Here is a 25,162-nt window from a genome sequence, read left to right as displayed (position 1 = left end):
AGGTCAAAGGAGGCATGTCTTCATGACTTTTATGATGCTATGTAAGTTGCTTTTGCTCATTTTGCTTCCTGCCTCTCTTTAGGGACATAGCAAAGAACTCCCTCCTCCGCTGGCCTGTCTTCCTTTATTGGACATGCCTGGGTGTGTTTGACGCTGTTATCTTCTTCTTTGGTGCCTACTTCCTGTTTGACAACACCACCTTCACCAGCAATGGCCAGGTAAGCCTCTGTCTCTGTGTCAACAGAGGAGCAAAGGTAGAAATAGAATGGTTAAAGCACTTTCAGGGAAATGAAAAGAGGATAATGGACACAAAGTTTCTTAACAAACACTCATCCATCTCCATTGGATTTCTCATGAAAGAGGAGTTAAGTGTTACAGGCTGACTTTGTGGTCATGTTTTTGTCATTTAACAGTAAGGTTTCTATCCCAGGCCCCCGTTTAGGTCAGCAACATTGGATCTCCATTCATATCGACAACGCAATAGCATCTTTCTCTGTATTGTTAATTTGTATCATGTCAACTGTTTTGATTGCCTTTGGTCCTGTTTTTTAAGTTTGAAACATCCTGAAATTTCATTTTACCCTTTGTCCTGATTCCTTTCTCTTTTTTCTTCCCCCTCCTTCTCTCTGCTTCCTCTCTCTTTATTTTGCTCCTCTTCTTCTTCTTTTTATTCTTCTTCCTCTTCTTCCTCTTCTTCTTCTTCCTCAGCTTATGACCACCAACACACAGATGGTAAGCCTGTCTCCCTCCCTGTCAGCTCTCTCTGTCTTTCACGCTTTTTTAGTTCCTGTCGTACCGTTTAAGCTTTCAGTTTGACCGTTTCATCCCGTTTCATCCTCTCTCACTTCACATCATCCATGCACTTTCATTTGAATGTGTAGTTTTTCCAGTGCTCCATTATTCCCCCTAATCTCTGTAAAGCCCCGAATCCTGCACAGTACCTGATCCTAACAACTCCACTGACATAGTAGAAACCTTAGACGCTCCCCCACATTATCCTTGTGTTTCGTTGTCGTAGTAGATGGAGTATTGCTAGTATGTACTATAGATTAAGATCCAACATCTGTTTGTTGTTCTGTCTAATGTGTTAGTGCATTTGTGTGTGTATATGTTTGTACTTGTACGTTCCTGTGTTTGTGGTAGCGGTTCTTGGGGTTGGTTGGGTTTTAATTTCACTACTCCAGCATCCGGTGGCTGGTCTGTTTTCATCTTTGTGTACGGGTGACAAACACTCTCCAAAACGGGTTTAAAACAGAAATTTGTAGTGTTTTTCTTATCCACAAAGGAGAGGATTAATCAATGAAGGAATTCAAGCAAAGATATGTGCAGTGGTACCAACAACCAGCTGTGGTTATGACATAAAAAAAAAAAAAACCTGTTTCACTATGTTGATCTCTCCTTCCCTTCACCCTCCTCCCGCCCAGCTCTCATTCCATCTGTTCACTCCCGATGTCTGCCTGAACCTTTCTAGGATTTTAGCAGGTGAATCATGTGGATGCTAAGAGGTGGTGGGAAAATATGCTCAGATAATTGGCCCCAGAGCTTGAACGAAAGTTTTTTTTTTTTTTTTTTTTTTTTTTATAGATATGATGTTCGATGGCTTTTGGCTCCTTTTTTTGTGCCCAAATATGCACTGCAAAACCACAGGGTGTTCACTATTAAACAATCCATGGATGCAGGTGTGTGACTGATGTGACCACTAAGCCTGTTCTCCCTCTCTTCCCTGGCAGATGTTTGGGAACTGGACCTTTGGGACTCTCGTCTTTACTGTGCTGGTGTTCACCGTTACGCTCAAGGTGCGTGATGCACGTGCTGGACACTCTCGTCTATTGCATTGCATAATCCCTCCAATCTGAATGAGTTCATTACCGCTGCACCCATGCCCGATAGCACGCAGGCATGCGGCACTCATGTTAACTAGCGTGTTACATAAATGATCGACTACACTGGCCGCTCTGTTTGCACAACAGTCAAACCCTGAAGCCAGAGCTATCGACTTCATTGACTGGTTGAGTGTTTACTATGTATTTATTCTGTTTGTTTCAGCTTGCCTTGGACACACACCACTGGACCTGGATCAATCACTTTGTCATCTGGGGGTCGTTGCTTTTCTACGTTATTTTCTCTCTTCTCTGGGGAGGCATCATTTGGTATAATCCGCTTTGTTTTTTTCATCTTTAGCATCAATAACCTTCGTGTTGATTAAGATGTTTCTGAATATCACATCATTTTCTGTGTCCTGCTTCTGCTCAGGCCCTTCCTGAACTACCAGAGGATGTACTACGTGTTCATGCAGATGCTGTCCAGCGGTCCGGCCTGGCTCAGCATCATCCTGCTCATTACGGTCAGCTTGCTGCCAGATGTCATTAAGAAGGTCCTCTGCAGGACCATGTGTCCCACAGCCACCGAACGTGCACAGGTAAGAGCTTGACTCCAAGGTCAAACTGAAGCTTTGAATTGTTTTGTTAGAATTTAGATTTTTGTTTGTCTTTGCTTTGCTAAAACCATAAACTAATGACTAATTAATGCTTTCCCCATTTTCAAGAAAGTTAAAAAATGTTAGCACCAAACACATTTCCGGTCCCAACCTGTATAGTTGTCTCATATCCTAGCTGATACCTGATATTTTGACTGCAATAAACTGTACAGGCAGGCAGCAAATCTTTTCTACACTATTAATCATCCAGTAAGACCATTAGAATCCCTAATAGCTTTGAGTGACAGCGTGTTTTAGAATGACTTCCTGTTCCCTGTGGCTTAGCTTCACCTTCCCGTGAAGGGAGGTTCACCGTGAATGGAAAAATGAATGAAAGGTCTGACAGATTTCTTCCTGCTGTGCTCTTTCTTCTCCTTTCTCCCTTCTCGCTGCACCCTAATGGACCACCATAATCACAATTCTCACCACCCTCCATCTCCATCACTCCTTTCTCCCTTTTTCCTTTTCTTTAATTTCCTTTCATCACTCTCTCCTCTCCTCCTCTCGTTTCCCCCCACTGCTCCTGTGTGTGCCTGTGACTCTGCCCTCTGCACCCGCTCGCTCTTTCTGGGGGTAACTGCAGTCCACTCGCCCGTGCCTTACTGTGGAGCCGTCCACCATCTTCATGCTTTCTCAGTCCTCCAGCAGAATGAGTTTCTGATTGGCCCAGAGAGAGGAGAGAGGAGCACGAAGAGGAGGTGACTCTTTCTTTTAAGCCCTTATCTTTGTGTGCATGCTGGCATGTCCCAGTGTAAACCACTTATCACTGTCTCAACACCTTGCTTAATGTGACACTAACTATGAGGGCGCTCATGACGACAATAGTGAATGTTTGATTTGCAGGCCAGCTTTGAACTGTATATTTCTGCTTCTAAAAATGTTCTCCTCCGTTTGTGAAGAAAACTTTCATCTCATATATGTCATGTTTTAAATTTACTGTTTAAGAGATTTGAATTGCATGCACGACACGGTGTTTCTTTAGTTTTTCATATTGTCACATTGACATGTGTTCTTGGATTTTTCAGAACTTCTTTCTTGTGAAACAGCAGTTTTTTCATGTGCTGTAGGGCTGAAGGAAACGCCGATTAATGGAGAATGTACCAAAAATGTATTATCAACCCTTCTGATAAATTATTGTTTAAGTCAGTTTTAAAGCAAAAATACCAAAACTCTATAGACTTTAATCTGTAGATTTGCAGAGCTTCTTTTTACTATCATTAACAATGATTTGTTAATTGAATATTTTGCGGTTTTGGACCTTTATAGATAATTAAAAAAACATTAATATATATTAGCTATAACAGATAACAAACTAACAGATATTTTCCATTACCAATTAATCTGCAGTATAACTCCACAATAAACTACAATAAACTAGTCTTTTGAATGTAAAAGAATTGTTGAAAATGCTGATTACAATTTACTAGAGCCCAAAGTGCATTGCATATTGCAATCCCAAACCCCAGAAATCTTCATTGAATTGAAAAGAAAGGTGGCAAATCCTTTAATTTTAGCTTGAAAAATTACAGACACAATTAACTGACTATCCAAATAAATCTGCATTCATTGTCTTTTGTTCGACTAATCATTGCATCTCTACCCAAAAGTGGGGTTGGCGCATGTATTTTGCCAAACAGGCGTCAAATGTGGTCAAAACAGCTGTTCCATGCTGAGATCTGCTGTGAAGTCACAGTCATAGTTGGCCAGTGACGTGATTGTGATGTCAGTGAGGAGTGAGTGAGTTGCAACAGTTTTTCGATCCTCAAAATCAAATGTGTGTGGGGATGTAAAATCTGCTCAAAAGTGGCCAGTTGAAAACAATTTTGAGCTGAAGTGCCAGCTGTGAACCATAGTCTTCTTCAACTTGAGGCTGTATATACACTCAGTCTGTCTATGATCAATACGTTGAATCAACACCTCTAAAACACTTTCAGCATTACCTGAAAATCATATTTTTTTTTTATAAAGGTTTGATTTATTGCCGGATTGCTAAATTAGCATGCGTCCATTTTAGCAAGTTGTTCCTAATAAAGTCAGAGCTGAGTATATCTGGATATAAGACACAAGGTCTGACCAGGTTCCGTTATGACCTCCTTTCCTTTGACGTCACCCACAGAAGGTAAGGACAGCAGGGGCCCTGGAGGGCTGTGTGGCTCCGGGCTCTGCAGGTGAGAGGGACCTGCTCCACCCTGAAAGGACCTGTGAGGGAGACAGTGGAGCAAAAGCTGCTAGGACCTATGACTCCATGATGTCACACAGCCACAGCACCCTGCACAGCAAACCCTAAAGTGCCCCCCCTCCAAGTTGGGCTAGGGTCACCATGGTAACAGCACAGAGAGGGCATCGACCGCGGGGAGTCTGGGTTCTTGACGCTGCTGCCATGAAGCTTGCTGCTACTCTGCACCGCATGGGGCATTGTGTCGTGCTATGGCTCGGGCCGGGGGTTGGGAAGTGTCTGCACGAGACGTTTCCTTCCGTCAAACCTCCTTTTCGGAATCACAATCTCCAATTAACTCTGCAGTGCTGGTTCCAAAGCGTGCTGTGCTTCTCGCTGCATGTGGGGTGGGAATTATGTTGATCTGGGTACAAGCCAAATGAGACATTTAATCCAGTCTTTATTAGACCCAGGCTACTTAAAATCCGCTGCCATTTGTCATGTGGGGCTCCAGTAAGCAGACGGTTTGTTGTGACTCATTTTTGGTCCTGGACTGTAGCTGTAGATAGATGTGAGGGTAAGGTAAAGGTGCTTGGACTAAATGTTCTGTGTCAGACTCTCAAGATTTAGAGGTTTATATAGATATGATTAATATTTTGATTAATATTTTAGTAGTTAATCCATTACTAATGCCACCGACAGAACTGATATATATTAAAAATCAAGGTTGGCCATGGCAGTGGCATGCTATGCACTGTACACATTAAAGCTGAAAAGTGTCATCTTGTATTAGGGATACTGGTGACATCTGCTGTTGGAAGGTTGAATAGCAAGTGAAAATTGTGTCTTCATTTCAAAATAGGAATGCACTGATGTGAACTTGTGGCTGTGTACAGTACATTTGGCCCACAGAAAGTGCTGATACATATTGTTTCTTTTGTGACCGAGAAACAAAGAAATCTCATTTTTTTAATAACTGAACAGTCATTCAGCCCTTCAATACACAATCTATGATAGAGGACATATTATATTGTATAAATGTATGAAAGACACGTGTCTTTCACATGAAAAATATTTCAAATAAACAGTCTGTTTAGCCCACTGTGGAACTACCTACTCAATAATTAAAAAAATAAAAAGATCAGTGCTTCCATAGTTATTCAAACTGATGGCAGAAATGCAACTTGCATTGAAAACAGCAGTCAGCGAGGTGATGCTGTGCTCAGAGGATCTTTCACTATATCCCTATTTCTATGCGTGCATAATCTAACTCGTCTATTAATCATAATGGGAATTTCTTATCATTGTTCAGCAACTTGTTTCCAGTGTCCACACTTCATGGATTTCTGTGTCCATTTTGTTTGTTGAATTTGATCCAGGGTTCCATGACGTGGTGTCATTAAAACTAAACATCTCAACATCTAGAGCCTTCTGAATATAACCCTGCTGCTGGATCTCATGCATTAACCTGTCTTACATCCTTACTCATCTGCATGCATGGCGCAATGATTCTCATTTCCTTTTTACTCCTTCCCATGTTCAGGATTTTCTCATCATGATGCTTCCTCCATCTCTCTGCAGGATCATGAAAAGCTGTCGCAGGGTGGCGTGGCCGAGTCGACTCCACTGTCCCCTCCTCGATCCTACAAAGGCACGAGCACCAACTCCTCTCACCTCCACCTCGGCACCGTGGAGATGCTGTCGCTCCGCCGGTCTGATCCCCTTCCCCAGAAACTACTGGCCCACTTGGCGGAAGGGGGCGGGGCAGATTTGTGCTCTCTCAGCCCCTACAGGCTGAGACTCTCGGGGGCTGGATTTGCCTACTGCGCTCCAGGGCCGGAGACCTCCGTGTGAACACAAGCGCGGACTCTGACACTACGTGTGCATGAATCTGGTGGGCCGAAACTGAAAGTACATCTCACGATGTGCAACCAAGATCTCAAGGGTCGAGGATTTCTAGAGCAAAACACAAACCAACATGTTCACACGCATCAACCTCTTTGCTGAGTTCACCATGTGCATTTTCTGGGCTACACCTGAGTGGATGACCCTTTAGAAATTGTAGCCCTGACGCATCATCTTCATACTTTTTGTTTCCGTGTAGTTCCTGTCTTAGTCTCATCAAAGTTCCCACCCAGCTTTCACTTGAACAAGTCTAAGAAAGAAAGGGGAACCACGTGCGGACGTGCATCATTTCATGCACTAATGAATTGTCCTGTTTCAACATGTTGGACATTTTTGTATTCCTCGTCCTCATTTCCGGTCTCACGTTCTTGCCTGTTCCTCCATTTTCACGTCCTTTTTGCTCCTTTGTAACCATTTGTCGGAAACATTTATGTACAGTATGTGGTCTGGCCAAGTAAGGGGCAAGCTCAGCCCTTTAGATGTGCGTGCGCGTGCGTGTGCATGTGCGCGAGTGTATGCATGAATTTGCCTGTTACTGTATGTTTGTATGTGACACACCTTTGCCTTACAGGTAACCACACAGCAGCAGGCTAGGAGCCAAAGGAGAAGGGTGTAAAAGAAACAAACAAAAAAAAAAATTAAGAAGAAGCAGAAGTGGTGTTTTACAAAGCCTTACACTCACACACACCCATCAGCTGAGGGAGCGAAAAGGGGAAAATCGGAAGAGGGATGTGCAGTATTCTAGCCACCCTGCCTTAATTCATAGATACTCATTTTTAGTGGATTATATTTCTAGGTCAGTTTCAAAATGTACGTGAGTGGACAGGGAGCTTCAGAGGGCATACATGTCTGGTACAGTGTGTCTCTTCTTTCACTCTCACAATCATGTTTGGTGTCCTTATCTGCCGTTGTAGCATGTGGGATCTCTGCTGCATGCTGATCTGTCCTTCTTCTCTCGGGTCTTCCTTATACCTCTTCAACACAGACATCATTCATTACGAAACATATCATGACACCTTGGCTGAATTCAAATGCCCAGGCTTCACTTGTGCAGACTTGCAGACTTTGGGGGGCTCGTTCATCGTTTGTCTGCGAGTGCTGAGGGCTCTCCAAACCCACAGTTCATCCAGTCCACAAGGGTTGTCAAACAGTCTCAGAGAGTCAGATTGGGCTCCAGACCTAACTGGACTTATTGGTTTAGTACCCACAATTCATTGCAATATGGGCATGAAATAGTTTTTTCCAATTTCTGAGCAAAAAATAAATAAATAAACGTATTATGAGTGTAAAACAATTAATCAAACAGTAACTTGACAACAGACAGGAAGATACTCTATTAATCAGGTCATTCGGTAATGATTAGTTTCTAAATATCTGACATACCGACTACTTTCTTAATGAGTTGTTCCTCACACTGACTAAGCAGCTGAGTAGCACGAACTAGTAACGACTCATTATTTACTAATTAATTAATCATTAGTTACTCTTTATGTCATCCTTCAAGTCAAGTGAAACACAATACTGATTATTATCCAAGTAGGCTCAATAAATACTAATTACTTAACCATAAGTTGCTTTATTTGTGATCTTCTGGAGTGAAACATAACACTGAAATGCATTTTAGAGTTGGAGTGTTTATGCCTGTCTACCAGCATCTTAAACAGACCTGCAGTCTCACAACCTTGCAGGCTGGACGTCACGGTGCGTTCAGCCGAAGTCTCCTCAGTCCTCAAGTCCAGAATGTGGACATTTGGATTCAGCCCTTTCTTTCTCATGACAATGAGCCCACTGTGCCCACACCTGCCTCCATGTGGCCGCGTCGGGCAACAGCAGCGCCCCGACACCGATGGAGTCTTTATTTATGGATGTCCTAAATGACTTGTTGCATTGTGCTTGTGTGTTTGCTGCCATGCTCCGTGTTATGCAAAAGTTGTACGTAAGAATGCTAATGTCATGTCGTCATGTTTATAAGAGGTTTTTCTCTGTGTTGCATTAATCCATGAGTTTTTATGTATTGTTCGAAAATTATTGATGGCGGTCACTGTTGATGTATGGATGTAACTTAAAAACTTTTGATATATATTGTAGTGAAAAGAGGGTGTTAAATATAAAGTATATATATAGTCTGTTGTAGGTAGGAGGGAGACTTGAATCGGCGATGTCACAATCAAATCAATAGAATGTTGAACCGATTTGTCCATCATGTCCTCCAGCTAAAGATTGTAGCTCATTATGGATGAACGTCTCTTCTGCATTTCTAACATCCGAAGTCCTCTTTGTCCAAAGCATATCTGTGGTGTTGCACAGCGAGTGACTGACTCTGGAAGTCTTGAATGTCAGATTCTGAAACATTTTTCTATGTTTATACAGTTTATTTTCATACACATCACCATCTGCCAACATTTATAGATTTAGTAACAGGTGTTCAAAGTTTTTTTTTTTTTTTACTGGGGCACAGATGATTTATCAGTTTGGTTGGAGGTCTGGATTTGTCTTTTTCAGTTTTCACTCAAAGCCCCCACAGGTGTTTGGACTTGGGGGCTCACTCTGACCTCACTAGACTAATAATTAAAGAGCCTTGGTGCTTGTTATGCAGTGTCCCACCTCACTGTGCTGTTGCCATATTCTACATGTCACATTCTACCACAATAATGCTGTAAGGTCTATTTTACTTTGATAATGTACCGGGGAACTCTTTGTAGTCACTCTTCAAACACAGTTTGTTAGCAGAGTCCTTCACAGCTCACTTTTTCACTACTTACCTGTCATTTTTGTTTTTTCCATTCTGAATATTTCTTTTGCTACTTTTGTATCCCAGAGGAAAAGAAAAAACTATATTTTAACTCTGTTAGAATGTACGTTCAAGTTTATAACCAAAATGAGAGCAACATATACATTATATGATTCATTAGAGATTTACCAGTAGGTTTACACACTGCACTTTGTTCTACAGCTGATCGTTTTTCCCCTAAAAACAAGGTCTATTGTCTGTCGACTGGGGTTTATAAGTGTTCACTCCTCCTCACAAGTTATTTTTCTAAGAAGATTGTAGTGGGCGAGATTTAAAAAAAAGTGACCAAATAACTTGAATGGAATGGACTGTCTGTAGGCGTCTCAAATGGGTTTATCGCACCAGCCTTCTACTGCTGATCAGAATGTCAAACTGCTTTTTTTCTAAGTCCATCAGCAGAACAGCAGGTGCTTCTCCTGTCATTCCTGAGCTTGGCGAAGGTCTGAAATGTGGACTTGTGTGTTCGGAGCAGCACACTTCATATCATACCTTCAGTACAGCACTGTTTGTATTACTAAACAGGTTTTGAGAATTTACTTTTCATGGGGGGGGATAAAGATTTTAAAAGTTCACCTGTTTACTTTTTGCCAGCCTGTCTGTAGCAAATGAGGGCAAAGCACTGTATTGTCATTCTGCTTGTAATAAAGAAAGAGTGAAAACATTTTCCTCTGTGTTAATATTCATGTCAGAACATGTATGCCAATATTAATGCCTTCCCATTCTAACCTGTGCAGTCATGTCATCCACTACCCCCATTAGTTTTCAGGCAGACCTGCCGCTCTTTGCTCTTAATCAGCCACAGCAGACAACTGTGGCTTTATGCTCAAGAAGATCCCTGTTTGACTCCCCATTTAAAGATAAAATGTTATTAAGTTCCCTCTGTGGTTGCACAATTTGCAAGAGAACAGCAAAGTGTTCCAGTGGAGAAAACACTGCCCTGCATGCTAGAAAAATTAGTTATCTACCTATAACCAGTATTTTCTTAACAATGATGATGGGCCACATTGTAATTATATTTAGAAAAATAACTAGATTTTTTGCTCAAACTTAAAGCAATGCAACCTGTAAGTATGTCATTTTAGTTTAAATCATTTAAATCTATTAACTGAAATTGTCAACAGAATGTAAGTAACTAATGTTTTGATGTCTTCATGTTGTGTTGCAGAGATATCTACAGAGGTTAGCATGCTAACTAGCTAGCCCCCTCCCATCTCACGATCCAGTCCTACAAGTGCAAAGGACAACACTCCCTTGCTGCTCTGAGCTCTCAGTCTAGATCACTAGCTGCACTGCTAACTGGGCTAACCAGCCATCAGCAGTTTCAGTTTTAACAGCCGGCTACTCTGGTTACATCCTATTTGTTTGGCACATAATTTAGTCAGGTGAAGTAAATACTGATTGCATGGTGTAACAGCAGTAGAAAATGACACCATCTGTGAGTGGTTCCTTATAAACCTCGCTGTGCTAATTAGCCTGCCACTGGGTCGGATTTGTACCAAAAAAAAAACCCAAAAAAACCAAAAAGGAAACAAATAAAGACAGCAAATCAACTAAAACAGGAGGAGGCATTGTTTTCCCTGGTTGCTATCTCCAGGTATCTGTGTAACAAGTGGAATATCTGTGAAAACTACAACCCCGTTGATGGTGGCGGCTAAGAAGGTGAGGGGGGCAGTGACTGGAACCCAGGTGCAACAAGAGTGAGACAAAGTCTGTTCAGCCATTGATGTATGCGTCTCCATAATACTGGGACTCAAGACAGTTTCCCCTGTAAGTAGTAAAACCTGCCTATTTATAAATACAACCTGCTGTTTTACTCTGCCTTCTCATAGCACTGAGATCAGGGTTAATTGGTCAAATTGGGTTTCTTATTACAGTAGTTTTTTGCTTTGGACTATAGCCAACCTGCTAAAGGTAGCCATGTTGCTAACGTCACTAGTACTACCACAGGGAAATGCCAGGAGAAGTTCTTTCTGCGCCAAGTGTTAAAAGTACAACTAAGTACATAAAGTAACTTATAAATATATTAGCTCGTATACTACGAGTTAACTGCTGATAATCAAATATTATCTTCATCATTTTTCTGATAGGGATCAATGTTTGCTTTTATCTGATTGCAGATAAATTAATAAATAGTGCAGTGCTTTGGCTGGTATGCAGCATCCAATCTGCAAAGTAACTAATAATTAAAGTTTTCAAATAAATGTAGAATAATATAAAATGCAATATTTGCCTCCAAAACGGTTGTGGAGTGGGAATTCTCTGGAGGTTTGTCCATTCTGGGCTACTGTAGAAACATGGCAGTGCAACATGACATACACTGTGGAAGAGGACCTGCTCCTCTGTAATTGTAAAGCTCATTCTAAGGAAGAGAGAACTCTACAATTGTTAACTTCATTATTCATTTTTATATTACTTAATTATAACCTTATGAAAACATAATTATGAATATTATATTAATTTGCTGCCAGTTGAGCCATTTGAATCCTACACACTGGAGCTTACTAGAAGCTAAGCTCCAGTATATTCATGTTTGTTTTTTTAGCCCAAATTATTACAGTTTAATGAAAATGCAACTTGAATTGACCCTTGCCTGAAGTAGCCCAGCCATGTCTGTCATCACCCAGTGTCGTCACATGGTGCCAATGCAGCACAACCAATGGTGTGTGACCGGCAGTGCTTTTTGTGTTTGTAGAGAGGAGTCTCTTCCATGACACTGCTGTTATGCCTTCGCCTCCACACTGGGTGTCGCTATTGGATTGGCTGTCGTCGTGCGAAACTGCAACGCTGACCTTCGCTTCCCCTCCCCCGCTCAGTCTGCCAGGTCTGCACAGGTTTGCACCATCATGAGAGCTGAGGCTGAAGCATGCGTGTGCGCATAAGGCGTCCTCTCGCTCCACCTCCTCCTCCCCATCTCCATCGCTGGCATCCTGATCTCTGCATCCCTCTGCGGAGGACTCGTCGGCGCAGCTGGGGCTGTCACAGCCGAAGCAGCTTCATCAGCATCATTCCCTCATCCGCCTCTGCAGCATCCTCTCCATCCTCGAAAGCATCCATCTCTCACAAGCATCCCAGCACCTCCGAGCTGCACACACCCCCTCTCTCACAGATATCTCTCGGGCTAATTTACTCCCTCTCATCCCCTTCTGGTCGGTCAGGCTTGCCACTCCACCATACCCCTTCACCCATCCTCATCATCATCATCCTCTCTCCGAGTCATCGTTCAAGAAAAAGCAGGCAAGCTGTCTCTTCTTCCCGTCAAAGTGTCTTTTAGCTGGGCAGCTGGTCTTCCGCTGTCCCTTTGGAGGATGATCCTGTGGATGAAGACAGAAGAGATGGCCCTTGGGGAGCTGCTGGAGAGGCTGAGGACTGTCACCCAAAGCATAGGTGGGTGACAACAACACATTCAGCAGCAGCTATTCTCCCTGGTTATTGCATTGCTGATTGCAGAGGATCGTGGCTGTATGGATAAAGGTGAAATATCAATCTGTACACTGCCACAATGTGATTCAGTGTAGTACTTGGTTACATTTAGCAAATAAAAGGTGAAAGGAAGCGATTTATGGAGAAAAGGGCAGGATCATCACGTCAGTAAGCCACAAAGCTTCGTTATGGGAAGCCACACCAGGTTTAATGTGCTGCTGCTTTTGCTATTTCTGCCTCAAGCCAAGCAAATGTTTGGCAAATTAATCTGTGTTTTTGTTACAAGCTGTGGAAAATATGGTACAGTTTCAGAGGGTGAAAAAGTAGTTCATGGGGTTAAGACACAAGAGCCGAAATGAATTGTAACACATTTTAGGAGAACTGTATTAAACCTATACACTGATGTGTGTAAGATATGCTTAAACACAAGCTGCGATCAGGTAGATTTATGTTGTCATACTGTCCCTCACTGACCCAGTTCCTCAGTGCTCCACCCTGATCATTTGTCTGATCGGAAGAGGTGTTGAGGGCAGAAATGTGAGACAGTGACCTATATGTTCAGTCCATACTCCTCTGTTATCCTTGACTGATTATGCAACATCGACTTGCCACTTCAGGTATATTTATCACGTCTTAGATTTTGCCCCTCAGGTGTGTGCTATTGTGTTTTGTGCGGAGCTCCACTGTGTTCGTGTACGGCCTTTCATATTTGCTGCGAACAATCAAAGTTGTTGCAGGGGAAACATTTGAGGCCCTTTATGTCTGATTGCAGGGGAAATAATCACAAAAGAAAGCTATTTTGGAGCCCTTTCCAGAATGATGATGATGTCCTGTTGGTGATTTATCACCACCGACTGAAGGACAGATTCGAGCCCTTTATCACACTAATGCCACTTTCGTGAATGATTGAGTTATATTTCTGCTGTTTGCTCCCCTTCTCTTCTCTCTTGATCCATTTATAGAGATCTCCCTTAATCCACCCACCGCTACACAGCCACTCTCACATGCATGAATGCACACACACGTTCACATGTACACACACACACACACACACACACACACACATACACAAGACACTCTTGCACAGCACACTTTTCATTTCATCTTGTGTTGAAATTTTCTCATTGGAGGTCAGTGATGCTGATCTTGTTTAGAGAGGCCCCAGCAGCGCATTTTACCATACTGTCTTTCTGTTGCTGTAGATGTAACAACTATGTATATGCTGTAACAATATGAATGTGGAGAAATACTTTCTTTTATATGATTTTTTAGTTCTCTATGATGGCGAGGCTCTTGCTGCAATCATTAGCACGGCACCATGTGCTCTAGTTCCATCTTCTCCTCCTTATAGCACCAGAGATGGTGAAAGTAGTGAGTGGGTGGACCGTGAGCGAGGAGGGCCCATGGCTACAGGAATAAACTGAACAAACTACAGCTCTGAAGGAGAATTATGAGCTGTATTACTCTGCTCCAGACATGCAATAGACAATATAAAAGGCAAAAGAGTCATATTTTCTCTTTAAATGTATAGTCATTATGTGGGTGACATTATACTAAATGTTTGCAGACACGCAATCATAGCTCGCAGGAAATGTGAGGAGAATGTGGTGTGGCAGGAGGATGAGAGCGCTAATCGGCTCAGAGGGGAGACTGTAACGCTGATCACAGAGGACAGCAGAGAGGAAGGGAGAGTGAGGAATAGACAGATTCAGGGAAACAAAGTCAACTGAGGATGAAAAGGATTTAGCATTGTCTAATCTGGCAAACTGCTTACTTCTCCCAAGCTGAAAAAGGAGGTGTCAGGTTGGAAAATGCAGAAAACGAACCCCCGTCGGTTTCCTTTTCTCCCCAGAGAGCGAGTCACACACACAACTCTCTGTTAGCTCTCAGTTTCTGGCTGGCTACATGTGCTATGAGCATTTGAATTCTACTCTTTGACAAACTGTATTTTCTCTCTTTTCTTCTAAATCCAGTCCCCCTCTCTGATAGTGGAACCATTCACTCATCAGTGAGTCAGCAGAGCAGTTTGCCACATCTTCTCTAGGCTCAGTGGAAATGTGTATAGGTTCGGTTTTTGATGGTTGGTCAGACAGAATAGCAAATGTTATATTTACCATGTTCACAATCTTTTTTGGGGGTGTTAGCATGTTAGCACAATTATCATTAAAATGAATTACAGTTGAGACCGTCAAGATTAAAATTTAGTCATAAACCAAAAGTAATACCAGTAATAATGCACACATGAAGATCAAACCTGATTAGATGAAAAGTTAGATGAGACATATAACGCTAATTTTCAGGTTCATAGTTTTTTCACCACTTTTCTTATGCTGTCCAGTGCTGCAGCACTGTATTCCCACTCTGTCTGAAATGCTCTGTTTTAGCTCCTGTCTCTTTAAGGCCCGCCCTCCTGAATACCCCATTCTCCTCTCATTGGTCAGCTTGGCACGCCTGAGCCAACAACAGAGCAGCTGTGCTCTCATCAATTCCTATGTGCCAAACTAGCCACAAGACATAAATTATGCCAATGTTGGATCCGGTGTCGTAGCATGATGTCATAAAGTCACTGAATTTAAGGCGGGACTACTGACAAGGCATTTCTGTAGGAGGGAGGAGCTTTTTTAATTTCACAGTCTTTTACATGCACAAAAAACAATATTGCACACTGAATGAAGGGAAAAAAATAAAAAAGACAATAGGGCTAAAGGAAAGGCGGCAAGTTTGTTAAGCAAAATAAAAAAAAAGTGTATTACATACAGTAGAAGATGGTCAGCACACTCCCAGAGGCAGGACAGGTCATATTTTAGCCAAATAAAAACAGGCCCACCTAAAAAATAATCTGCTTTAGTTTAAGTGCACACTATATTTAGAATATTTTCACTGTTTCACTGTGCAGTCAGACAGCTCTTTCCTTTGGCACCACATTTTCTCAACCGTAAACAACATTTCTCTGAAGGGGATTATGAAAAACCATCACCAAATAAGCCAGATATTCACTTGCTTCAGAGCACAGCTGTACACAACAGCCCTGCAAGATAGTGATACCCAAAAGATAAGTGAAATGACTTCCAAACAACCAGAAATGATGCAATTTTCATAGATATTTCCCCTCTCTCTGCAAAAGTCGTTCCATATACTTTGATTCATAAAGGTATCCCCTCTAATCACTAACTCTGATTGAAAGTGTTTGGAAAAGGGAAGGCACTTTAATAATAGGTAAATGAAAGCAAAAAACATTTTATCCCCTTTAATGAAATAAACTCCTAAGTTCTAAAATAACTGACGCTATAGCAACATTGAGTCTGACCCTTGAGGAGCCACCACTGTTGTTGCTCCCCTTGCTAGTTGTCACATCTAGACTGCACCCTTAGCTGCCGTCGAGCCTGTCAAGATGGTTTTGGTTTTGCCAAGAAAGGTTTAAGGTTAGGCATAATAACTACTTGGTCAGGGTTAGAAACAAACCTCACCATTTGAGGTTCGGGTTATGTGCCATTTCCTCCAATAAATGTAGTTTTCCCTAGATAAGTTAGAAGTTTGACCTGTTGGTGGCGCTACAGTAAAAGTCAGAAGATCATCAACATTAGTATGCTTCATCATCTGGGAACCATGAATATCTTTTTTTAAATTCCATTACGTTCAATCCAGTAGTTGCTGAGATACTTCAGTCTTGACCAAAGAGGTCTTGACGATCAACATTGCCATCCCTAGAGCCACACCCTTAGCATGACTACAAAATATAAGCTCTTGCAACCTGTGAAAAAACAACAGTAGATCAATCATTTGTACATGTAATTGTTACTTGCTGCTGTGATCACAGACAGCTTCTCCTAGACTCTCAAACTGGGCTCTAACTGGGTGTTCGACCTACTTCCAGTTGATTTAAAGGGACATATCCAGTTCACTGAGTCACTGGTCTGAGCTTTTCCAGCAGGAATGTGTTCATCTGCAGCCGGTGAAACTCAACGGGCTGTTTTATTTATTGTACAATTATAGGGACAGATTATATGTTGTGATCGGAAGGGTTTTTTTGTGTGCTGGCTAGTCTGTATTCACACCTCTCTGCTCATGTGTGAGAGAGTGGCTCTCTGGTGGTGTATTTACAGCTGAGCCAGGTTGAGGAGCTGAGGTTTATGAAAGTGTCTTATCTCCGGGCAGCCCAGCTGTCTCATGCACGTTGCATGGTTGCTATTGGATCCCACTCATTTTGTTACTGATCAGATGCTCCTTTGTGGCATTGTTTTGATGGAGAGCATAAGAATGAAGGTTGCTTATAAATCAGGTACAAGTCAGACTTTATTGCTAGTTTAATGTGAGTGTCAGGTTCCTTTTAGCTTAAGGTCAGGGGCTCACTGAACCTGCTTAAGTGAGCCGTGCTGCTCATCCCCAAAGGCAGAGCAGGTGTATAGCCAGATGGATCCAGCAGGTCACTATTAGTCTCCAGCCAGTCAGCTGTGGTCAGAAAGACTCAAGTAGATGTAGCCAGAGAGAGTGCTGCATTAATATAGTGTCCTCTGTTTCATTTGATTTCATTGCATTCTACTGAAGCTACAGTCACAATGTGATTTTTCCTAACAAACATAATATCATTTGAGATGTACAACACTGGAATTTTAAATAATAATGTTGTTTGACATGCTAACGATGTGGCTCTGCACAATATTAGGCAGGTGTGAATTGCCATGGTACAGATACTAATGGTGCCCTGAGGATGACTCTTACTGACTTTGGTGTTCACCTGCTTTTTGCTCAAAGGCCATTACAAGGGTAGTCCGACTCACTGGATGCCATCGGGCACCTATTCCAGGCTTAGTGCCACTCAGGATGTTTGTGATTGGCTCAAAGATATAATCCAAAACATTTGTTTTCCTTTTTTCCTTTACCAGACTGATAATTTGGGCAGCCAGCCTTTTCCCAGTGCTATAGAGAAAGATCTGGCTATGCAAGACAACCATAAAGGTAGGAAGGGTTAGGAAAGTCATTGTGATAACTGCCATGATCTGACTTTTTCCTGGAGCGCCATCATCAAGATCATAATTTGTTCATTACTTTGTTTTGTGGCCAAATACCTGCAAAACTAATACCGCTTCCATCAGCCTCTGCTGGCTTTGCATTGACCGCTAATAAGCAAATGCTAGCACACTACTGAGACGGTGAACATGGTGGATATTTTTGCATGCCAAACGTCGGCATGTCAGTATCATCCGAAAGATAAGACAACACCCACGGGCCTGTTCACCCTGCTGCTGTCTGCCAAAAGACACCAAAGTACCTGCAGCCATACCACCAGATCACTGAGCAGCTTCTTTCCTCGAGCTGTGAGACTCCTGAACTCTTCCTCAACACTCCACCATAAAAGGTTTAGTCTCTGATCTCACAGACTTGTTGCATTATGATCGGTGCTGATCTTTTTGGATGCCAACTGCTTTGAAAAGATGGGTAAAAGAGGGCAGCTCATGTATTTGTGTATATAAGTGTCCACACACGCATGTATAGTGTTAGGGTTTGTGAGGTGAGATTGGGAGCAAGCAGTGGGCTGTACACACAGGAGGTGGATGATTCCTCAAAAGAGGGATCAGACCTGATTAACAGGGGAAGGGGAGGGTGAGGTGGAGGTTGATGTTGTGTGTCTCATCCTCCTGCGGTCGCCTCATCAGTATGTGTGAGAGTGCAGCTCCTCACTTATTCTCTATTCTAAGCCTGTAAACTGCAAGCTGCCTTTTGCTTGCCAGCTTTAACCACACCAAACCAAGACCAAGCGCTCACACATAAACACATTTTAGAGCCTGCCAGGAAAGTCCTCCTCTTTCCTGATAAAGACGACCCTCTGTGTTTTGCCGCCGTACCTCTGATCACCCTTTGAGCAACAACGCACCCTGAGAGGTCGAGGCTCGCTAACTTTTGTTTTTGCGGTTTTTGTCGTGTTCGCTTTCTTTCCTGGTTCACCAACAATGAATCTGGGGAGATAGAAAGAGGGAAAGAAAAGGCAGATTAGTTGAGGAGTGGAGGAATATAATTAGCCTGAGCAGCAGAAGGGGATTTGCGCTCTGCCGGCTGCCCTATGCTCCTGCTGCCCTCCACCCTCCTCCCCTCTCTTCCCCGCTCGGAAAAACCTAAGGTGTCATTAGATGCACTTGCGACATTGTGCATCAGAGTGTGAGTGTGTGTGTGCAGAGCAGAGCTGGGCCAATTCTCACCTCCAGTGTTTATTCCCGAGGTTGAGCCGACTGTGACTCAGCTTTTTTTTTTTTTTTCTGTGTCCTGCCTTTGCACTGTACCGTTTCCCTGGGTCCCCAATGTGGCTCTGCAGAGGACACCAGGCTTGTCTTGTTGGTAGCCCATGCAGACGTCGCTTCATAGGATCTGTGTGAGAGCATGTCGTCTTGAGTAAGGGTGAAACTCCTTCCCATGCCTGGATTTGGGGGCTGCGACTCGGAGTCTATTAGAGTGTGCAGCGGAGCTTTGCGGGTGCGGTGAGGGGTCTCTCTGGATGACAGAGTTTGTTTTGAGTGCGTGAGACCAGCAGCCGCCTCTCATGTCTCTACATGAGTTTCTGCGGGAGGGCAGTGAGGCGTCCTACCGCTTCATCAACCGGCTCAGTCATCTGATCCAGAACCTGGACATCTCTGGATCCCCCTATCCTTTCAGCCCTGGAAGCCGCAAGAACTCCTGGAGAGAATGGGATGGTAAGCGTGTGTGTGTGTTAGTGTTTCTGTGGCTCAGCACGCTCATGTGCAACTTTCCAGCATTTGTGAAACTTCATGCTTGTATGTGTGCATATGTGTATCTGCTGGCCAGAGTTCAACGGGGCATCATGCCCAGAGCCTCACACAGTGTTTCCTGTGGGCTTCCCTCGCTCCCCACTGGGCCGTTTCTGTGTCTTTTATAACAGTTTGTGTCTGTGCGAGTGCGTGACTGTGCAGCTCAAACGGCAGCCTCGGTTTGCAACATACAGCTCTCTGCAGCTGCGCTGATGTTTTTCTGCAGCACTCACAGATTCTTCAGCAAATGCAGAAAACTGCGGCACACAGCAGCTCACCAGCAGACGGGCTGGTGCAAAGGAGTGGGAAGTGCTGATTAAAGCTGCTGAGTTTTCAAGTTGGTGTCCTTTCAGCTAGACTGCTGCCACTTTGGGACCTTGGCTTGTGCCACTGCATAGAAAAAAGGACGTTACCAGGTCACAGTAACACACGGGGAGGAAAGCATGGTGAAGAAAGCAAGGAGGAGAGCTTCTCAGTGGGATAGTGGGATGCCGATGGTTCCACTTAAGTCACGTGAGTCAGGAGATGTTCAGATGGTACTTTTTGTTTCTTGTGTATTTTTTCTGTCATGAAAGGCTCGCTGTGTATTGCTTAAGCTTGCTGACACCATGTGTGTGAAAATCTTTCCTTAATGTTTATGAGGCAGCGTCATCTCTCTCCAAGGTCGTCCTCACATATTGATGTTTGCCCTGTCCAAGGATGAATGTCATTGCATAAATATTACTGTGCTAGGCAGTTATGTGTGCATTGCGTATGTGTGCATTGTGTTTTAGCATGCACAGTCTGACAGATGTTGTTCTTGTCTGCTCTGTTTGCCTGTACCTCGAGCTTTGTGGTTTCAGGGAAGTTCTCATTTTCTTCCCAGCTCTGTTTTAGTCATTAGCCATGAGGTAGACTCATACAGGAGAGGAACTGTGTTGTCGATCTAACTGTTGTTTGGTTTTTACAGGCCACTGAGGCCACGGAGCAGTAAGATCTCGGAAAGAAGGGATCCTATTTTGAGCTGTTTTCAGATGATAGTTTGTGTCGTCTTGATGCAATTATACCAACTTGTGAGACTGACTCAAAACCAGGTGTTTCATTTTGGAATGTTTTGGCTCTTCCAACCTGCTGCACTGTATGACATGTGTTTAACCTCTGTCAGTCTGTGTTGGCTGAATATTCACTCTTGTCTTGGCTGATTTTCTTTACTGAATTGAGAAATTGTAAGCAAGCAGAGTATGTTCTGTACAGATTGCAAAGTGACAAACTAGTGATTTGGAGCTGCATAAACAAACAGACTTGATGTAAGGACTTGCATTGACACACTTGACAGTGTTTGTAGGTGGGAAGCCAGTAAAGGGATCAACGTCCTTAACACTGTTTATGTTGGAGTTGGCACCGTCATGATGAGGGAATTGAGCTCACTTAAAAGCGATCTGCTAGCTCTTCACGCTTACTTTAAGTCCTCCTCCAGTCAGAAATGTGTCTTTCTTCTTGTTCCTACTGCTCACTGTTTGAGCTTCACTGTGTAGAATGATCATCACAAGTAGTTTGGAGGCCAGTCCTGGTCCAATAGTCAGTATACACAACTGTGATGAAGAAAACCTCCAGTGCAAATACACTGAGAATTGACCATATGGTGAAGGAGGAGACATCTTGTGTTCAATAGTTAAACCTGAGAAATGCAAAAAAAAAATCAGACGCACATTAACTTATGTGGTATGTGGTAAATACGTAAAAACCTTTTTTTTCTACTTCGTTTCACACATGAGAAAGCATTTTAACTTTTTCGAGCTCATACTGGACGTCTGTAAAAAAAAATTCATTATTGCTAAAGCCTTATTTTCTATTCCATTCATTTTTCATCCTACGTCACTTGAGTCACTTAAGTACATTACAAATAGCAACAAAAGGCTCCATGCAATATTTTTTTAAGCTCACAAAATGATTTTATATTAAAAAAACTGATGGATTTTGATCTAGTAATCTAGATTAGTTAGATTTCTGGTTGTTATATTTTTTCTTTAGCTCATATAACTTACATTTAATGGTTTACTGCTCTTCAAAATTTTGAGTGAAGTCTTTCCCTTTTAAATCTTACAGTGTAGGTGGCTTTGTTTTTTTTGTGATTAACATTTAGTTTTTTTTGGTATACTGTGCTTGTTCCTGCGTTAGAGGTAAAGTATAGTTGATGCCGTGGTCGCTGTCAGTCATTGTACTCACTCACTGGCTTCACGTGAAAACCAGACGAATCAGCGTCTCTCAGTTGGTCTCTAGACTGCGAGTTGATCGCCGCCGCGTCCCTTTGTTTGACCCTCTTGTTCAGTCTGAGCTGTGCACTTCTGTGACCCTAATGGCTCTCGTGTTTATCTCTCAAGGTTTATGACACTGATAACCTCGTGCATGCCCTTGGTCGTAGACAGGCGTGTTTTAAAGCTCCACCCACACTGAACACACACATACACATGCAAATGAAAGCCTTCATACCCATGCACACAGCATACATGCACTCACACTTAACACAATCAGCTTCACTTGGTCAAACCTTTTAGCACACTGAACCAGATAATGGCTGAATTAGGAGACAGAATGGTGTCTATCAGCTTGTGTTGGTTCAGTTATATCTCGTACACAACTCATTGAAATGGAATCTAAATCACCACATTCTGCTAAGACACAGTGTCTTTCTTTGAGAGGTCTCATTAGAATTGAGTCTTTCACCGAGTTTGTAAGAATGGGCCCTTTTGAGTGGTGTAAACAAGAATAGGGGCTTTGAATGGATATAGTCTGTGAATGGTTAAATGGGGATGCAGTGCAGTGTTTGAATGGGCTGGTCAGAATGGAGGCTTTGTACTTTTGGTCCACATCTCCTGAGATAAGGCAGGCGAGGAGCCGGAGCTTTGTTGGTGCAGGTAAACCAGCGCTGGGAGCTGCAGTTCCTAACTGTGACACAACATGGCATGACATAACTTATTATGCTTGACTTTTTTCCTGTTACGGGGTCTTACAAGAGTCAGAACTGGATCCATTTTGGAGGTCAGGCTACTTAGCAGGTTGCTGTTCAAAAATCAGGTAATTGTCCTTTTAGGGGAGGGACACAGGTAGGGAGGGTGGGGTCGAGCGCTACACTGTAGCTTTTGTCTGGAGGGAAGGTAACCCGAGGTTGCAGTAGGAAGTCCCCGCAGTTACTGAGTGACGAGCTGCAGGCTGTAAAGCACCTGCAGCCTGACAGAGTGAGCGGCTGGTGAAAGGTGGAGTCAGAATGAGAGGGAAGCTGTTACCGTGATACCTTCTGCAGAGCTGCATGGAACAAGTGCAGCCGGAGAGGAACGACTGGGACGGCAGGATGGGAGGAGAGGAGATGGAAGATTCAGGCTGCTTGATGGAAGAGGATGCTGAGGTCGAGCTGGACTCCGGGGTTTGTGTGGAAGTGGACTCGGCGCCGATTAGTGACAGAGAGGAGTTGGACTGGCTCGTGATTACAGGAGATTCTCTGTTTGCTAGCGATGTGCAGAGAGAGGGAGGAGGAAGCCTTGGAGGATGTGGAGGGAGTCAAACTCAAGAGGAAGGAGAGATGGAGGCTGAGTCAGGGTCAGCGGAGAATGGAGAGACTGAAGCAGAGAGAGGAGAAGAGGTGGATGATCAGACTGTAGAGGAAGAGACGGAAGAAGCGTTGGATGTGTGTCTGATGCCAGTAGAGGAGAGGGGGGTTCACGTACGGATCTCTCTGGAGGAGGTGGAAAGATACTACAGATTTATTTGCTGCTGCCGCTGGCTGCGTGGTAGGTGTCAGATTTTTTCCTTATCATGTTCTCTCATCTTCTTTGTGTCACAGATATAATAACATGATTGCTACAGTCATACAGTATGTGTTGTTGTGAGGAGTTTCCCCTGTTTTACATTGACCACACATTCACTCTGTGATCCTAACACCACATCCTCCACCTGCCCTCTACTGTTTGAGCTTACCTGTCCTCTATCTTTGCTCCTACCTTGTGTTATGTGCACTGTGAGAACGCTGCATTTGCTGCTTGTTCCTTTATTACTCATAAAATCTACTTGAAGTAGAAGAAGGAGAAGAAGGCATTAGATGGTCTGTTACCATATGTGTTCTGTCGTGTTTCAGACAGAACCACAAGTATATGTTCATGTCCTTGAAAAGGTTTTGATGAGCTTAGACAAGTACAAAAGAAAAGTTTGGCTTTTAGACTATTGGTTGGACAAAATAATTAATTTGAATGTGTCATTTGGGGCTGTGGGAAATTGTAATGAACATTTTCACTTTTTTATTATTTTTTTTATTTCATAGACTCAACCAGTGCTCTACAGTCCTGGTCCTCGGGGCCCCCTGTCCTGCATGTTTCAGCTGTTTTCCTGCTCCAACACTGTTCTGCTGAAGCCTGATAATGAGCCCTCAGTTGAATCAGGTGTGTTGGCAGGGAAGCATCAAAATCACGCAGGACAGGGGTCCCTGAGAACCAGGACTAAAGACCACAGGAATAAACATTTAATCATATATTGCAGATTAATCAGTCATGAAAATAACAATTAGTTGCAGCCCCGTTGTTAACCATAACTTAACCTTAATCATTGCCCTTTTAAATCCCATCTGTACCCTCGCACCGCTCAGTGTTGTTACGCTCCTCCTCCATGACCACGACTGTAAGCCCCTTATCCCCACTTGTTGCCCTCCCCCATCTCTCTGTTTGTGGGTATCCATCCACCCCCTCAACTCTGAATCCAATATCTGGACAGTAAAATATTTTGAGAACCACGGAGGAAAAACAGTTTAGCACTTAGAAGAATCTTTAGGAGCTTCTCGAGGAGTTTTTCTCTGAATCATTAACAAGCTGATAAACAGCTTCTTCTACAGTTTGCGTTTTGTTTTGGTCCTCTCTTTGTGGCCTGTTGAACCTGGGCTTCAGCCTTCTGCTCTAGTCCGCTTTAATCTGTGTCAGTAGTGGCAGGCAGTCCAGGTGTGTGACTCTGACCCACTAACGTTTGACTCGTCACCCACAAACGTGAGCACCAGTGGACACTAATCCCCATCGTTAAGCCTTTTAAAGAACATTAGCGTCTCAACCAGCAGGTGATGTGTATGTATGCGTGTGTGTACGTGTGCGTGTGTGTGTGTGTGATGGGAATTTTTGGACCTTGTTATGTTTGTTCAGGGTGTGTATTTTCTTATTGACAGAGCAAAAAAAGTGCTTTAATTCAATTGTTGTTGTTTGTGTGGCAGGAAGGATAAGCTTTCCATTTCTAATTTATACTGTGAGGTTAAAACAGCAAGTACTTTGCTGTCTTCTGATTATCTACCATGCAGTAGAATGAAGTCAGATATCAGTGATATACACAGTAAGTCATTTGAGCCCGACAGTCTTCATAATTCCTGTTTTCATGTTCCGGATTACGTTCCCTGTGTCAACATACGCTACAGGAGTTTCATTCAGACCACCTCAGAGACAATAAAACATAATTGATTTTTTTTTTTTACATACACGTCTCTGTTTTTTCTTTTATAAGATCCTAGTGACACATCGATACTTGCAGAGGTTTCACTGTTTTCTTTTGTGAGAAACACAGTAGTATCTGAAACTGGCTCATCCCCTCTCTTTTAATGGCCTGAGGGGCCGCTAACGATTGTATAATCATATGTGAACACTGAATGGAAGTTT

General features: G+C 43.0%; 2 protein-coding genes across 21 annotated transcripts in view; both read left to right on the top strand.

Annotated features, from left to right (window-relative positions):
• The window catches only part of LOC119026236 (probable phospholipid-transporting ATPase IH), a 40,695-nt gene extending 30,705 nt beyond the window's left edge, over window positions 1-9,990 (top strand). The window contains exons 25-32 of one of the 5 annotated variants that reach the window (XR_005077078.1): window positions 83-218; window positions 709-732; window positions 1,731-1,796; window positions 2,047-2,150; window positions 2,254-2,419; window positions 3,060-3,174; window positions 4,593-4,799; window positions 6,213-6,342. Coding sequence is in view for 4 of the 5 variants with exons in the window: in XM_037110433.1 (XP_036966328.1) it covers window positions 83-218; window positions 709-732; window positions 1,731-1,796; window positions 2,047-2,150; window positions 2,254-2,419; window positions 6,213-6,485 (769 nt within the window). In the remaining variant the exon portion in view is untranslated. Of the gene's footprint in view, window positions 1-82; window positions 219-708; window positions 733-1,730; window positions 1,797-2,046; window positions 2,151-2,253; window positions 2,420-3,059; window positions 3,175-4,592; window positions 4,800-6,212 lie in introns of all 5 variants that reach the window. The other 4 variants (XM_037110435.1, XM_037110433.1, XM_037110436.1 and 1 more) reach the window with 4 other exon arrangements.
• Window positions 9,991-10,550: 560 nt separating this feature from the next.
• Window positions 10,551-25,162, top strand: part of mcf2lb (mcf.2 cell line derived transforming sequence-like b) — a 45,862-nt gene continuing 31,250 nt past the window's right edge. For 8 of the 16 annotated variants that reach the window (XM_037110676.1, XM_037110686.1, XM_037110685.1 and 5 more), the window contains exon 1: window positions 22,653-23,269. In XM_037110676.1, the coding sequence (XP_036966571.1) occupies window positions 22,792-23,269 (478 nt within the window). In that variant the 5' untranslated portion in view covers window positions 22,653-22,791. Of the gene's footprint in view, window positions 11,095-12,019; window positions 12,712-19,200; window positions 19,431-19,741; window positions 20,019-22,651; window positions 23,270-24,549; window positions 24,577-25,162 lie in introns of those variants that run through there. The other 8 variants (XM_037110678.1, XM_037110675.1, XM_037110688.1 and 5 more) reach the window with 7 other exon arrangements.

Source organism: Acanthopagrus latus, chromosome 9 (genome assembly GCF_904848185.1).
Source record: "Acanthopagrus latus isolate v.2019 chromosome 9, fAcaLat1.1, whole genome shotgun sequence".
In the NCBI taxonomy this organism is placed as follows: Eukaryota; Metazoa; Chordata; class Actinopteri; order Spariformes; family Sparidae; genus Acanthopagrus; species Acanthopagrus latus.
This window is presented reverse-complemented; position numbering and strand designations above follow the sequence as displayed.